General features: G+C 45.3%; 2 protein-coding genes across 3 annotated transcripts in view; both read left to right on the top strand.

Moving 5' to 3' along the window:
• Nucleotides 1-259: 259 nt before the first annotated feature.
• On the top strand, nt 260-4,767 carry LOC118411361 (marginal zone B- and B1-cell-specific protein-like). Its single transcript, XM_035813601.1, has 4 exons — nt 260-695; nt 1,159-1,262; nt 2,327-2,431; nt 3,176-4,767. Exons 1-4 carry the CDS (start codon nt 486-488, stop codon nt 3,345-3,347), a joined length of 591 nt encoding a protein of 196 aa, XP_035669494.1. The 5' UTR covers nt 260-485; the 3' UTR covers nt 3,348-4,767.
• Nucleotides 4,768-5,128: 361 nt separating this feature from the next.
• Nucleotides 5,129-14,655, top strand: part of LOC118411352 (rap guanine nucleotide exchange factor 2-like) — a 93,024-nt gene continuing 83,497 nt past the window's right edge. For both annotated transcript variants that reach the window (XM_035813591.1, XM_035813592.1), the window contains exon 1: nt 5,129-5,443. The gene's annotated coding sequence lies outside the window, so the exon portion shown is untranslated. The remainder of the gene's footprint in view (nt 5,444-14,655) is intronic.

Here is a 14,655-nt window from a genome sequence, read left to right on the forward strand (position 1 = left end):
AGTACCAACCAGCTGGTGTGTTAACGTTTACACCGTTTTTAAACCACGATATCACAGAACAACGGTGAGTATAGGATGAGGCCCAAGCGTCTTACACCTTACAATAGAAGATAAGAGTGGTTTATAACGCTACAACTTTTATAATGATAACTTCCTGTCTAACTTTTAGTTTAATAGGGACTTCAAACAAAAGTAAAGACATGTACACCCAACGTCTTCTGTCTGTTCAACCTGCTTTCTGTAAATAATCCTGCAGTTTGTACTAGTTTCGCAAGGTAGCGCTGTGTACAGGTCACGCCCATGCGAATGACGCAATAGAACGTGGGCTTCCGGGATTGGTCCACTTGGCCAGCTGGTACCAAACGCCGTGATGAAAATTTAATTTCAAACGCATTGTTCCCGTCTAGAAGTATTGGCGGTAGATTTCACAGACAGCTAGACCCTCGACACTTAACGTTCTGCGAGCAGATTTCTGATTATTCGGGATGGCAGCTACGGTTGACTGTAGTGCGCTGTCAGTGTTGCACGTGTTGTTTGTTTTGGTGTTGTTGTTTACAACCTGTGCACGCGCACAAAAAGAGCAAAAGCTCGGCAGTATCAAGTTTTCCGGGCCAGACGTGAACAGTGAGGAGTCCGAGTCTTTACACATGCCGGACTACCTGAAGTGTGACGCCTGTAGAATCATAGCTTACAAGGTGAGGACAGGTGTGGTGGACAGGTGTGTAGTCAAGAGGTGTGTTGTACCAAGTAGGTGTGGTATACAGGTGTGTGGCCAAGTGTGTTGTACACTTGTGTTATACAATGCACTTGGTGGGTATATCAAATGTATTATACAGGTGTGTTGTACAGGTGTGCCAAACAGGTGTATCGTCATGCATGTTGTATAAGTGTGTTGTATGGGTGGGTTTTTCAGGTGGTGGTCAGGTGTGCTGTAGTTACAGGTGTGCTATGCAGGTTTGTGGTCAAGTGTGCATGTGTATTGTACTGGTGGGTGTATCAAGTGTGTTGGTTAGGTGTGTTGTACAGTGACCACGGTGCCAGATGTATTGAATGTACTGAAAAATGTCCTTGCTACAACCAGGATATGATGTTATCTGTACATGATAAAGGATGTGTCAGCTGTCACAACTTGTTTGGCTTATGATGTTCTTTCTTCAGTTCACAGAAACTCTGGAGAAAGTTACCAAGAAGAAAACCAAAGCCCTGAGTGAGTCTGAGATCATCGACACATTCGAGGAGGTGTGCGAAGGTTCCTGGGACGAGTGAGTAGAGCTGTGTATAACTGTGGGACAGTTAATGTACTTGTATTACTAAATATTTAGGGCCAAAGGGCCGTGTGGATATGCTCACAGACATTAGATGAAGAGGCCAAAAGTTTGATTCCTGGAATTCCTGTTTATAGACGTTGCTTCCCACCCCTTCTCCACCAGTTTTGAACAGACCTTTAACTAAATAAATTCGAATTTATGATGTTTTCCCCAGGTCATTTTGCATAAAATAACCTGGGTTTACACTGTCATTGTCTCTATAAACTTGTGAATTGCCTGCTGCAAATTATAAAAATTACTGAGAACTGGTAGAAGAAATCAGGCAAAACCAGTTATACAAGTCAAAGTCACTAACTCAAAAGGATTGTATGCAAATGCCACTGTTAATATGTAAATCATGTTAAGACAATTTCTTTGTTTCATGTTTAGACAACTTCAAGACAACAACAATGTGTTGTTTGGCTTATGATGTTCTTTCTTCAGTTCACAGAAACTCTGGAGAAAGTTACCAAGAAGAAAACCAAAGCCCTGAGTGAGTCTGAGATCATCGACACATTCGAGGAGGTGTGCGAAGGTTCCTGGGACGAGTGAGTAGAGCTGTGTATAACTGTGGGACAGTTAATGTACTTGTATTACTAAATATTTAGGGCCAAAGGGCCGTGTGGATATGCTCACAGACATTAGATGAAGAGGCCAAAAGTTTGATTCCTGGAATTCCTGGTTTATAGACGTTGCTTCCTTGGGAAAAGCACTTTCCTTGCTCAACCCAGGTGTAGAAATGGGTACCTGACTTTGGTCAAGGAGGTAAAAGGTAGTGGGCTCAGCCTTCAAATGCTGTGCCATTACATTAGGAATAGTGTATAACAAACAACCCACTGCCCCTAAGGCCTCAAAAAGTCTAAGGGATTACCCTTACCTTTTATTGCTATTACTACAAATAGACAAACAATAGCTCAAAACAATTTTCTACCTTGGTCATGGTATTAAAAAATGGCTGTAGCTCATTACGAAGTCAATCTTCTTGGATGAAACTCAAGTGTTTTGTATTTCTTCCTCAGCTATGGTATCAAGGAGGTTGATGGTTTGAAGAGACTGTCTGGTCCTGGTTTAGAGACTAAAGATGTACCTGGAGTCATGCAGGGAGGAGGAAAATGGCCTTTCAGGTAAGGAAACTCAAACTCAACCAGGGTCTTCCCAATTCCCTGATTCAAAGTTTCTTAGTCTCTATGCAGACCTTTTAGCTTTAGCCCACTCCCACTGATCACTGAGGATCTCTTTTCTGTAAGGCTTAGGCAGCCTATTTTGATTTCCCACAATTTGTGGGGAACAACATTTTGCTTTGTCTGAATTTAGCGTATGCCATATGGGGGAAGCTCATGCTTGCTTGCTTGCTTGCTTACTTGCTTATGTCGAGTCTATCCGGTCTTGAGTTGTGATGGCAGCCCATGCTTCCCTGTCAATCATGCAGCTCATGCAGTCACTATATCTTGCTAACAAGGCTAAGAACTTCTTCCCTCACCTAATAGCAAACCAAAGTTCCATGTGATTTATCCCATAACTATATCTTCACGCTAATCTGTTTAATCTGTTTTTCATATCAGACATGCTAATCTCAGCTGTCAAGATGATGGAATGGCAATGAGATTCTGTAAATGACAGAATGCTGGATGCTTTAGAAAACTCTCAGGCTGATCTCTAGATACCTCTGATACAAAATTAACAGCCACCCAATGCTGTAGAATACAGCAGCAATCAGTACACATGAGCAATTATAGACCATTACATAATCAGAAAAATGGTACATGTAATTAAAATGCCTGCTTTGAAAATTGCTGTGGAAGATCACGTACACTATGACACAGTGTCATGTTTTGCAATTAAAAGTGGAAATTCTCAAATCTTTTTAGGTTGAAGGAGATGTGCTTCAACTATGTTGGAAATGAGGGTGAGGAAGAGCTGTACGGCATCTTTAAGAGCAAGATGACTCTGGAGAAGTTCTTGTGTAAGGAGAAAAACGGACCCTGTCACCCCAAGAACAAGAAAGTCAAGAAAGTAGAGGAAGAAAAGGAAGAACTGTGACAACATCTACATCATTAGCCTGTGTTACATGATCTCTTGGGGGCTGATTGTGCTTCCTCCAGGAGAGGAGGGGTCTGACCAGTACTTATGATTAATTATGTTAATTTACACATTAACACATGGTGTTACACTTTGGTGACCAGTACTTATGATTAATTATGTTAATTTACACATTAACACATGGTGTTACTTTTTTGTACAGAAATGAATTGCCCAACACTCCATTTTTTCCACCGAAAAAAAGAGATTGTTAAAATTTCTTATTGTACAATCATTTAGATTTACTTGAGGCGTGGTAAATCATGTGTCATACTCAGATTTTAAAAAGATTAATGTTACATCATTATAGCAGCTTGTAAGTGTAGTTATTAACAAGGGCTTGTGACTGTTCTAGCTGAATTTTGTGGAGGAGAGCAAAATTAGAATATTTTTTATCAGAGAAAGTTGATATATGTTGGTGATAGGAAAATGATGTTAGAGACTGAAATAAATGGGTCACAGGATAAATACTAATTTTGATGCAAGCACGGTGAGATGGGTATTCAAAAGCAGTTGTGTCAAAAGTGTCAAATAGTGGAAATCAGTAAATTTGAAATATTGGTTATACAACGTGCTTAGTAACAAATGGAGGGAGATTCAAAATGTGCAATCAACTAGGTAAAAATTATTGACACCTTATGTTTGCTTTTTGAGGGGAGGATTGTCCATAAATGTCTTGAATGGAATTACCCTGGAATATTGTTACAGTAGCATTTACATGTTTACCGATGCATCAATCTGCAATAAGTTTGGCACATAATAATGTCTATGGAATGTATGCGTATACCGTATAGGGTTATCCGCTTTACTGTTGCCTTCATCAATTTTTCAATGTAATACAAGTAGTTTGATTTTTGTATGAGAGCTATATGGAAATGCATGTGTGAACCACTGAATTGTGTGTGTGGCAAATTTTTGACACTGTCTTATCACCAAACGAAACTATTCCTAAGGTTATGTCTGTTTTGGTGTTTTATGGTATCTATTATAATATTACGTTTCTTCAAGGACATTAAATGGTTTGTGAAGTGGGCAGGTGTTAACATTATATGTTCTATTATAGTATCTTCAAATAAAAGCAGAGATAGCTTTTAAGTTTTTGTTTCTTACTGAAAAAACAAACTGGTAGGCTACCCATGTGATATTTTCTTACATTAACTATGTTCTAGCATATTGAACATGTAAAGTTATCTGTTAGACGTTAGAAGGAGAAATGCTGACCATAGCAAAAACCTGAAGACTATAAGTTACCTTTTTTTGGTTTGCAACAGGCATCTGGGTGAATGAATGAATGAATGAATGAACGGACTCAATAGTTGTACCTGGTGTAGTGAACTGCAACAATAACAAAGTAATCAACACGATCATACTCTTCTCTTCTGAAAAAAATGATTACGAGAATGTGGACGGAATGAGGAATTGAACTGAAATGTTGCATTCATTTATTAAACGTTATAATGTTACGGTTTATCTTTTTTTAAAGCGCTGCGAATGTATTGGTGGTGAAATTAGAAAAAAAACTTAAGAAATTTCGCACCCTAATTTTTCAGCTTTGTAATCTGAAACACAGAATTAATCTAGCTAGGCCTTGTAATTGTATGAATCTGGAAGAACAGCGTCAACACTGCCAAAGTCACTTTCCCATCCCGCCGCTGGGTGGCGCTGTGCAGTAAACAAAGACTCCCGCAACAGTTGGGATTTTAGCCTGGGAACGAGAACGCACACTTGCTCAAACCAATCAATCCTTCATCACGTGACCAGGGAGTATCATGGAGGACCCGAGTCGGGTTGGGGTGTTTGGATTTGTCTGATTTGTTTGGTGACTTTCAGGCAAATTAGCGCCTTCTAGAGTAATCATTAGGTAGAATCGGGTAGGGGAAGGCTGTCGAAAGTTCAGGTAGAAGTTTTGATTGCTTGGAGTGCGGCATAAGTCCGGGAGAGGCGTTTTTCCCGGGTAGGACACAGTCCAAACGTCCAGTTCCGGCTGATCATCATAAACAGCACCGAAAATTTTGGCGTCGGAACCGGTCGCATCGATCGCATGTTTCCGACTCAAGGTATGTAAATATTTGTATTTTCTGTGTGAGAGGCAACATAGGCCCACGTGAGAATGTTATCCTGAAAAGAAGTTTGCCGATCTTTAGTCACGAGGAAACGTTTTGTACGTTACGGTTTGAGACCGCTAACAGTGTAGCCGACTCCCTTGAGTGACAACCGTACAAACTGTCGACTGCTGCCGCCCCGTGTCGCACGACAAGGGCGGACTTCAGGAGACCTTTTCAACGCTTTCCAGCCAAGACCTTTGATCTAAGAACTCCAACCACACACCCGATGTCCCTCCTTCTAGGAAATATGATCCCTCTGAGCTAAACTTTGCTACAAGGCTTGTCCAGGAGCCAGTGACCAGTGTTTCGCAGAGCTTGTACCCGAGCTGTCAAACTGTCGTCTGCAGCGGTGAAAAATGTCGCCAGCTGAAAATGTCGGGTCAAAAATGATAGTTATCTACCTACCTTGTTGTTGTTGTTGTTGTTGTCCTCGTTTAACGTCTATTATTTCGCTAGACGTGGTCTCTTGGTGCTGAGTAACACATGGTTCGCTTTTGAGTCAATAGTCTCTCTTGGTATTTAACTCTTGGTTCCTTGTGCTTGAGAGTTGCTGGAGGAGTTTCTAGGAGAGTACGTCGAAACGGTGTGTACTCTCAATGTACTGGGAGAAGGCCATGTACATCTGTTTGTTGATTCCTTCTGAAAGGTCTTCTCTCATTCCAGCTAGCGTGGTGATGTCCGTGTCTCTGCTGTCTTCTGCTGTGTTGTATGTCTCATATATATTCTCCACTTCTAGCAGCATATGTTGTCTTTCCTTTTCATAGCGAGGGCAGTGGTACAGGAAGTGGTTGGTGGTCTCCACAGCACCGCAGTTAGTGCAGCTAGGTGAGATTTCAGGGTTCATCCAGTTTTGATAGGAGTTGAGTCTGGTGTGGCCACTCACTAGCTGGTTGATGATGACTTGTGTGCTTCTTCTTCCAAGTGTTTGTCCCTTCTTCTTCATGTTGGTGGCTATCTTCTGCATGTGTTCACTTCTTGTGTTCAGCTTGGTCCTTCTGTTCCATCTCTCGTGTGCTTGTGCTTCAATGTGTTTCATGGCTTGCTGTTTTGTCCAAGATGTGTAGTTCTGGCAGTTTCTTGCTTCCTCTGCTGCCAGCTTAGCTTCTTTGTCTGCAATTTCATTTCCAGGAATTCCCATGTGTCCCGGGCACCAGGTGATCTGTATGGTGTAGCCTTTAGATTTGAGTGTGCTGAGTTTGCTTCTGAGTGTGTTTATCAGGCTGTTGTATGCTTCCACTTGTTGTACCCCTGTGACTGTCTCTATTGCAGCTTTGCAGTCGCAGAGGAGGAGAATCTTGTTCGATGTGGTCGGTCTTCTGTTGATGGTGTCTATGGCTAGGTGTAGTCCCTCGAGTTCCCCTTCGTAGTTATTTGATTTGTTGGCCACCGGTTTGCGTACAGCGAAAGGCTCCGTGGTTCCCCACTTTTCGTACACAACTGCAGCACAACCGGTGGGCCCAGGGTTTCCAAGGGCCGAGCCGTCAGTGAAGATGACTGTGGTGGGTATGTTATTGCCTGTGATATCTTGAAGTATGGTCAGGATTTCTTCTCGTGCCCTGTCTTTTCCCCCCGTGGTGATTGTTGTAGCTGTAAAGGACCCAGTGATGCTGCCCATGGTGAAGGGAGGAAGTCTGGAGTCGTAGTATGGCTCCTTGTCAATCATGCATTCTTCCATCTCGCCCTTCATTTCGTTGAGTCTGGTCTGTAGCAGATGTAGCGGAGTTCCGATCTGGATGTCTGACTTGTGTGAGTTCATGTTTGTGATGGTATCAAAGATGGGGTTTCCAGTGTGCTTGGACTTCATTCTGAGGTAGCTCTGGGCTTGTCTACAAGTGAGATGGATGTCAATAGGTGGGATGGCGGCTATCGATTCCAGGGCCTCGGTGCTTGTTCTCTCGAGGCATCCAGTTGCAGTGAGCAGTGCCTGTCTCTGTATAGGAGAGTAAGCCTTCTCCAGTCTGTCTTTGGCAGTGATGGTGCATTCGGCAGCGTAGTCTAGGATGGGTCTGACGAGAGTTGTGTACAGCAGGATGTGGGCTTGTTGAGAGGGATTCTTCTTAGCTTGTGTAACCTTGCTTACAGCTTTCAGGGCTCTGAAAGCCTTCGCCTTTGTCGTCGTGATGTGTTTGTCATAGGTGAGTTGTTGGTCTAGTGTGACTCCTACAAGCTTGAAGTTGTCAACCACTTCTATGCACTTGTTGTCAACTGTCAAGTTCTGTATTTCCATGTCGTCTGCATCTGCTTGTGGAGGGGGAAATATCATGGCTTGAGTTTTGCCCTGTTGGATCTTCATGTTCCAGAGTGGGCACCAGTTGAGGATGACTTTGGAGATGCCAGCCTCTACCTCTTCTTTCACTGATTGGATATCTTCCCCAGACGACCAGCCTGCTCCGTCATCTGCGTACTGGAAGTTATCAAGGTTGGTGTCCGTGTATGCGTCAGCTGTGTATATGTTGCAGAGTGTTGTGGAAAGTACCGCGCCTTGGGGGATGCCGACTTTGTTCTGTTGTGGGGGTGTTGTTATCGAGTTGATCCTGTAGCTGGCTTCTCTGTCTTTGAGGAAGGAGCTTAGATAACACAGCATCCTTCCTTTGATGCCTCTGGAGATGAGCTTGTACAGCAGGCCCTCCTGCCAGACCCGATCAAAGCAAGCTTCGTAGTCGGCAAAGACAGCTATTGTTGTTCTGTTTTGCCTCCAGCCCTCTGTGATATCCTGAGTGAGTCTGAGTACGCCATGTGAAGCAGTCCTGTGTCTTCTGTAGGCTTCTGGGGTGTGGGAGAAGTGATTGTTGACTTCAGCCCACCAAGTCAGTCGGTTATTGATTGCTCTTTCCATGATTTTTCCTATTACACTGGATAGGGTGATGGGACGGTAGGACTTGATCAGGTTGTAGTTCTCTTTGCCGGGCTTGCGTATAAGGACTTTGGTGTCTTGCTTCATTTGTGTAGGTAGTTCGCCGTGTCTCCATATGCATTGTAGCAAGAAATGTAGTGCTTCTGTGAGTGCCGCCCCTCCTTTCTTAATCATGACAGGGAGGATGCCTTCGATGGGGCTTGGAGCCGAGTTACAATTCATCTTCCCAATTGCTGCTTGCACCTCTTCCAGTTCTAGGTCATAGTTCAGGGGGTCTTCTTGATCGTCATCTTCTTTGACTGCTTCTGTCTGGTGTTTGATGGCTGCTTCCACTGCATGTGAGACGTTGTGTTTCCAGTGTGACAGGTCAGCGTTCATTTCTACCTCAGACGGGGCGAAGGTGTCAGTAGCGACCTGTGCAATCTCTTGGTCAGATGTGGCAACATCACCATTGGGTAGTTTCAGTGGCTGTACGACGGATTTTGCGTTATTGTTCAGGTGTGTTTTGATGGTTTTCCAGAAAGATTGAGGTTTTCTTGGGTCCATGCTCTTTAGTTGTGCCTCCCAGTGTTTGCTTTGTGCGTCTTCATCCATCTGTTCAAGGGTTTCTTTTTCTTTCAGGTACTTGTTGAGGTTGTGCATATCCCGTCTTCTGCGGAATTTTCTCAAGGCAGTTTTTGTGACCTTCATTTGTTCCTCAAGTGCTGGTGTCCAATGCCCTTTACTATGTTTGGTTATGGTCTTCTTGTTGATGATTCCTTCTGTGCATTTGTTGAGAGTGATCTTAAAACTGTCGTACAAGTCAGATACATTGATGTCTGCAGGTACTGTCTTCTTGTCATTGTCTTCAAGCCAAATCTGGAATTGCTCGTTTGTGGTTTCCTCCCATTTCTCCCAATCCACATTTCTGAGGTCGTATCGTTCAACCTTTTCAACTGGGGTCTTAGTTCCGACTTCCATTGTGATCAGGTGATGGTCTGTTTTCAGTTGGACTTCAGGTTGCACCCTCCATCTTTCGACTAGTTTCATTGCTTGTGAGTTAGTGATGGTGAGATCTATGACGCTGTTCTCTCTTGTTGGTCTGAAGTCGTTGATGGGATGGAGGTTGTGTGTTAGCAGGAAGTTGTTGAGTTGGTGCCCAAGTTGATTGTCTTTTTCATCCCCCCATGCTGGGTGACGGGCATTGAGGTCGCCACATAGGATTAATGGTCTCTTGGTGGATAGGAGGGATTTTACTGCATGTGTTAGTTCTTCCATTCCTTCTTTGTTATCGGGTGGGACATAAGCTGAGATGAGTGTGAAGTTTGCTGTGTCCGTGTAGATGTTCACGGCTGCGATGTCTGCATGTGTGGTGTTGTCCAAGTTTATCTCCATCATTTTGACATGTTCTTTGGTAGCAATGGCTACCCCTCCTCCTCTTTTTGTGGGTCTGCTTTTGAAGATCCAGTTCCAGGTTTTCAGGCATTGGGGTCTGTCTGTTTTGTTCCATACCTCTGAGAGACAGAGTATGTCTATGTTCTGCTTTTTGCACATGTGTTCAACAAGTGAAGATGATGTGTTGATAGACCGAATGTTGACTTGGGCGATTTTCATGTTGTCGGTTGTAGAAGTCTTTTCTCGTGAGTTGATAGGTAGAGTTGTTGATGATATTGCCTCAAATGTGTAGTCGTGAGTAGATAGAATCAGGCATGCAAGCGTTGCTAGGATAATGTACTTCTTCATGCCTTGGTTACCGATGATGCCTGAGGTGCCGTTCTTCCAGCCTCTGCTTGATTGCCTGGAATTCGCGACACCTTGGGTCGTTGGCAGAGTGTGTGCCACTGCAGTTGACACACTTCGGTTTGCAAGGATCGGGGTGTGCTTTGTGCCCTCCGCACCTGACACAGCTGGGTTCCTCTTTGCACAGTCTGGCTATGTGTCCAAGCTTGTGGCAATTGTAGCACCTGATCGGGGTGGTCCTCTTGCTTCGGTAGGTTTCAACTGTTATAGTATCCCCTCTTATTGTCAGGGTTTGTAGGAAGAGATTGTTAAGTTGCCCAAGTGTAGCATCAACTCTTACAACCCTTAGTGGTTTGCCAGTGTCCTGATAGTGGTATCTGTGTGCCTTGACTTGGATGCTAGTTTGTTTGAGTATGGTTTGTTCAATTTCTTCTTCTGTTGCTTCAGGAGTAATGTTCTTGAGGATTGCCCTTTTTCCGTATGATTGGTCTGCTTTATGGCTTGATAGTTGTTCGCTATTGGCGTTAAAGGCACCGTCTTGCCAGGGTTGCAGTAGGTCCTCTGTGACTTTAGAGTTTTTGCAGTGAACAGCTATACCCCCTCTAGGGAGTAGGTATGCGAGGTCGATGTTGTGGGCACAGTGTGGTTTGTTTCTGGCAATCTCTGCAATGATCTTCCCGCTGTTTTTGTACTGCTCAGGTTGGGGTATCCCATCAATCAGCACAATGTGATTAGAGGGATCTTGGATTTGGCTATCTTTAGCTGTGCCTTGAGTATTCACTTCTTTGTGTGGAATTTCGATAGGGTGGTATGGCTTGTCATTCAGCTCTTGTGTGATACAGTGTGCACAGTGGAATGGTTCTTTGTTTTTTGTAAGGAAGTCACATACCTTGTAGGATAACTTGGCACATGTGTTATGCCACCATTTGTCACAAGAGTCGCAACAGATCCAACGCCCTCCTTCTGGGTGGTCACATCCACATACACAGTCTTCCTCGTCAGCCTCAACTTCTTCTACTGGTGCTAGTTTTTCTACTTTCTTAGTTGATGTTGTTGATTTGCGTGGCACTGTGTTGCTTCTTTGAGTTGGTTTGCGTTTTTCAGCAGTCTGATCTTGGCTATCTGATTGCTTCTTACTCCTATCTCTGAGTGTCCTGTGGTCTCCTGGCTTTCCCTGAATGTTGCGTTTTTCTTGGTCACTGTTTGCAAGGTCAAGATCTATAGGGTCTATGCTTTGCTTTCCTTCGTTTTCTTGTTTCTTTTTCTGAGCTCTTGTATACATGCCAGACCAAGGAAAACCAAGATGGTGTCTGCTTGGCCTGGGTTGGCTTGGGTTTGTTGTTATGGTAATTTCAAAATGGCGCCCTCCCCATTTTGACTCAGCTTCCACAAATATGTAGCTATTGCTGACTAAAATAGGTAAGCCTTACTGTGGTCAGGTCCTACTGTAGCTCCGGGGATTCTGTGGCCAGTCCGTCCTGCTCGGCAGAGGAAAATGAACTTTGGTATGGTAGCTTGGTGGATACGGAGGGTTGGCTTGGGTAGTTTCGAAGATGGCGCCCTCCCCCACTTGGTCCGGCGTCAGAAGGATTGCACTGTAGACTGTAAAAAATGTCCTCTTCTCTTTCGTCAAAGACCCCACTGTGGCTCTGATGTGTTGTTGATGCGAGTACACTTATTTAGTGAGAGAGAAAACCGTTCAAAAAGCCTTCTTTACGCGGTAAAAGGCTTCGAAAACGGGAGCTCTCCAAACAACGTCCGCACGTGAGAATGTCGTCGCCTGGCTTAGATAACTACAGTTATCCAAGCAATCGTAGAAACATATGGCGTTCCTAACGCGCTCGCTAGATGGCAGCTATTTACAGCAAAGAAAAACATCCGGGTGACCACACGTCACATCCGGATCCTCCTCTTCCTAACAGCTCGCTTGAGAGGTAAGACCTCAGCGAACACTGGGATGGGAAGAGTTAGGGGTGGGACATATGTTTCTACGATTGCTTGGATAACTGTAGTTATCTAAGCCAGGTAGGTAGATAACTATCATTTATCCGTCGCAATCTCCGAAACATATGGCGATTTTGAAGAAAGTGAGCTGAGGCTAAAAGAATTAGCAAAGGAAAGAAAGAAGCTCACCATGTGAGGATATGGTCAGGGTAGAGTCCTAGGTTGTGTCTGCTCACACCCAAGGCATCCCCACTTTGAAGTCTCGAGGAAGATTCTCTCTCATGTGAAGTTGAGATCTGTGGTCGGTCGTTGTACTCCGATGTCTGGAGACGGGGTGTCAGTTGTTGACACCGTCCCCTGGCCTCCCGTTATTGTTGGGAAGTCAGGATGGCTCGTCCTAGATCCGAGTCGGCTTCTGGACGATAATAAAAGGTTTGAAAGGTCGCAGCTCTAGACCAGTCAGCCAACTTGAGCAGTTCTGGGAGCGATAAGCCTTTCCTGAACGCTGCGGAGGCAGCGGCCCCCCTGTGCGAGTGGGGCTTGAATATCGAGACATCTATTCCTGCTAGGGACATAATCTCTTTCAGCCACCTCGCAATGGTCGATGAGGTGACTGATTTTTTAGTCCGAAAGGACATGAAGAGTTTCCTCTCCAGGCGTAAGTCCTTTGTTCTCTGGATATATGCCCGGATATAGGAGACTACAGAGAGGCTTTCTTGACCTCCATAATGTTGGAGGACTATCTCCCTGTAAGGCCGGCCTGGCCTATCTGTTTTTGTCAGATTAGCAGGTACGAACGTTACTTTTGTTGTTGACATGGCCATGAGGTCAAGTGACAGAGAAGACAGGGTAGCTGACCTGTCTGCTGAAGTTAATGCCATAAGTGTGGCAGTCTTGAGAGTCAACATCTTTAGGGACAGATTGTCAGGGGGATGTAGTGTCTTCAAATACTGTAAGACTTTGTCTACGTCCCAAGTTACCAGGTATCTTGGGCGGGGAGGTCTCAGGTTAAAGATACCCATCATAAAGCTGGATACCATCCAGTGTTGTCCAATACGTACGCCCTCGATCGGAAGTCTAGTGGACGAAATGGCCGATCGGTATACATTAAGGGACCTGTATGCCAAGCCTTCTGAGTATAAGGAATGGAGAAAGTCCACTACTCTAGGGATGGGAGCTGTTGTAGGGTCTAGCAACCTGGCCCTACACCAGGAAGCATAGCGATTCCAGGCGCTCTGATATTGCTTGTTTGTTGACTTCCTGGTAGCCGCTGTGAGTACCGAAGTTGCCTCTTTGGAGACCCCAAGAGCGGCTAACGCCTGCCCGATACAGCCCATGCGGTCAGTTTTAGGGTCTTCCACAGCGGGTGTGTTTCTGTCCGACTGCCCGGAAGGCTGAGGGAGTACTTGTCTACCGGCAGAGGAAATGGTTCGTCTGTGGCTAGCTCTTTGAGAAGCGGGAACCATGGTTGGCTGGGCCAAAATGGTGCGATTACCATCGCCTGAGCCTTGTCTTGCCGCACCTTGGCTAGGCAGCGGGACAGGAGGCATACTGGGGGAAATATGTACACTTTCATTCCGTTCCAGGGCCATGTGAACGCATCTACTTTCCAGGCTAGAGGATCGGGTTTCCAGGAGCAAAACTTCGGCAGTTTGGTGTTGAGTCTGGACGCAAATAGGTCCACCTCTGGGTGGAAGTTGAGTTGACGGCTGGCTAGACGGAAGAGGTCGGGATGTAGAGACCACTCTGTCGTGTCCTGGAAGACCCTGGAGGCTGTGTCTGCCTCCTCGTTTTGAACTCCTGGAATGTGCTCTGCTGAAATGGTGAGACCCCTTGCTAGGGACCATTTCCACAGATTCAGTGCAGTCTTGCACAGTGTCAGGGACTTGCATCCTCCCTGATGATTGATATAGGCTACCGCTGAGGTGTTGTCTATCCTCAGATGTACATGGATGTTCTTCCTGGTGGCAGCGAAACATTGGAGAGCGAAGAATGCCGCCTTCAGCTCCAGTTCGTTTATGTGGAGCTTGCTCTCTGACAGGGACCAGCGGCCCCCTGTTTGATTGTTCTCGCATGTGGCTCCCCACCCTTGGAGGGAGGCGTCCGAGGTAATGGTCAGTATCGGACCTTGAGGGTTCACGAAGACTTTGCCGTTCCACTGGCTCAGACATTGAGACCAGACAAGAAGCTCTTGCCTGGCCTCCTGTGGAAGGGTTACCTTGTCCTCCCAAGACAGGCCTTGTGTCCGGGAGTCGTTTAGCAAGGTTTGCAAAGCCCTGTAGTACAGCGGAGCTGGTAAAACCGCTAGTACTGACGCGGTCATCTTGCCTAGCACCCTGGCAAGTTGTCTTAGGGAGATCTGCTGCGATCCTTGCAAGGAGGAGCAGGTCTGAACCAGATTCATCACTTTCTCCTCTGGAAGGGAGAAGGTAAGGAGCAGGGAGTCGATCACCATGCCCAGGAAGGTTATCTTCTGGGTGGGTATCAACTGTGATTTCTCCACATTCAGGAGAAATCCTAGAGAAGTCAGGAGATCGATGACAAACTTCAGATTGTCCCTGCATTCTTGGGCTGACGTGCCCATGATGAGGATGTCGTCCAGGTAAATGATTATGCGAATCCCCCTGGATCTGATCACTGCTATGAT

The sequence above is a fragment of the Branchiostoma floridae genome, chromosome 3, assembly GCF_000003815.2.
Source record: "Branchiostoma floridae strain S238N-H82 chromosome 3, Bfl_VNyyK, whole genome shotgun sequence".
In the NCBI taxonomy this organism is placed as follows: Eukaryota; Metazoa; Chordata; class Leptocardii; order Amphioxiformes; family Branchiostomatidae; genus Branchiostoma; species Branchiostoma floridae.

Coding starts and splice junctions, on each gene's coding strand:
- LOC118411361 (XM_035813601.1), top strand. CDS start 486: ATGGCAGCTACGGTTGACTGTAGTGCGCTGTCAGTGTTGCACGTGTTG. Junction 696..1,158: donor GTAGAATCATAGCTTACAAG/GTGAGGACAGGT, acceptor TTCTTTCTTCAG/TTCACAGAAACTCTGGAGAA. Junction 2,432..3,175: donor GGAGGAAAATGGCCTTTCAG/GTAAGGAAACTC, acceptor AAATCTTTTTAG/GTTGAAGGAGATGTGCTTCA.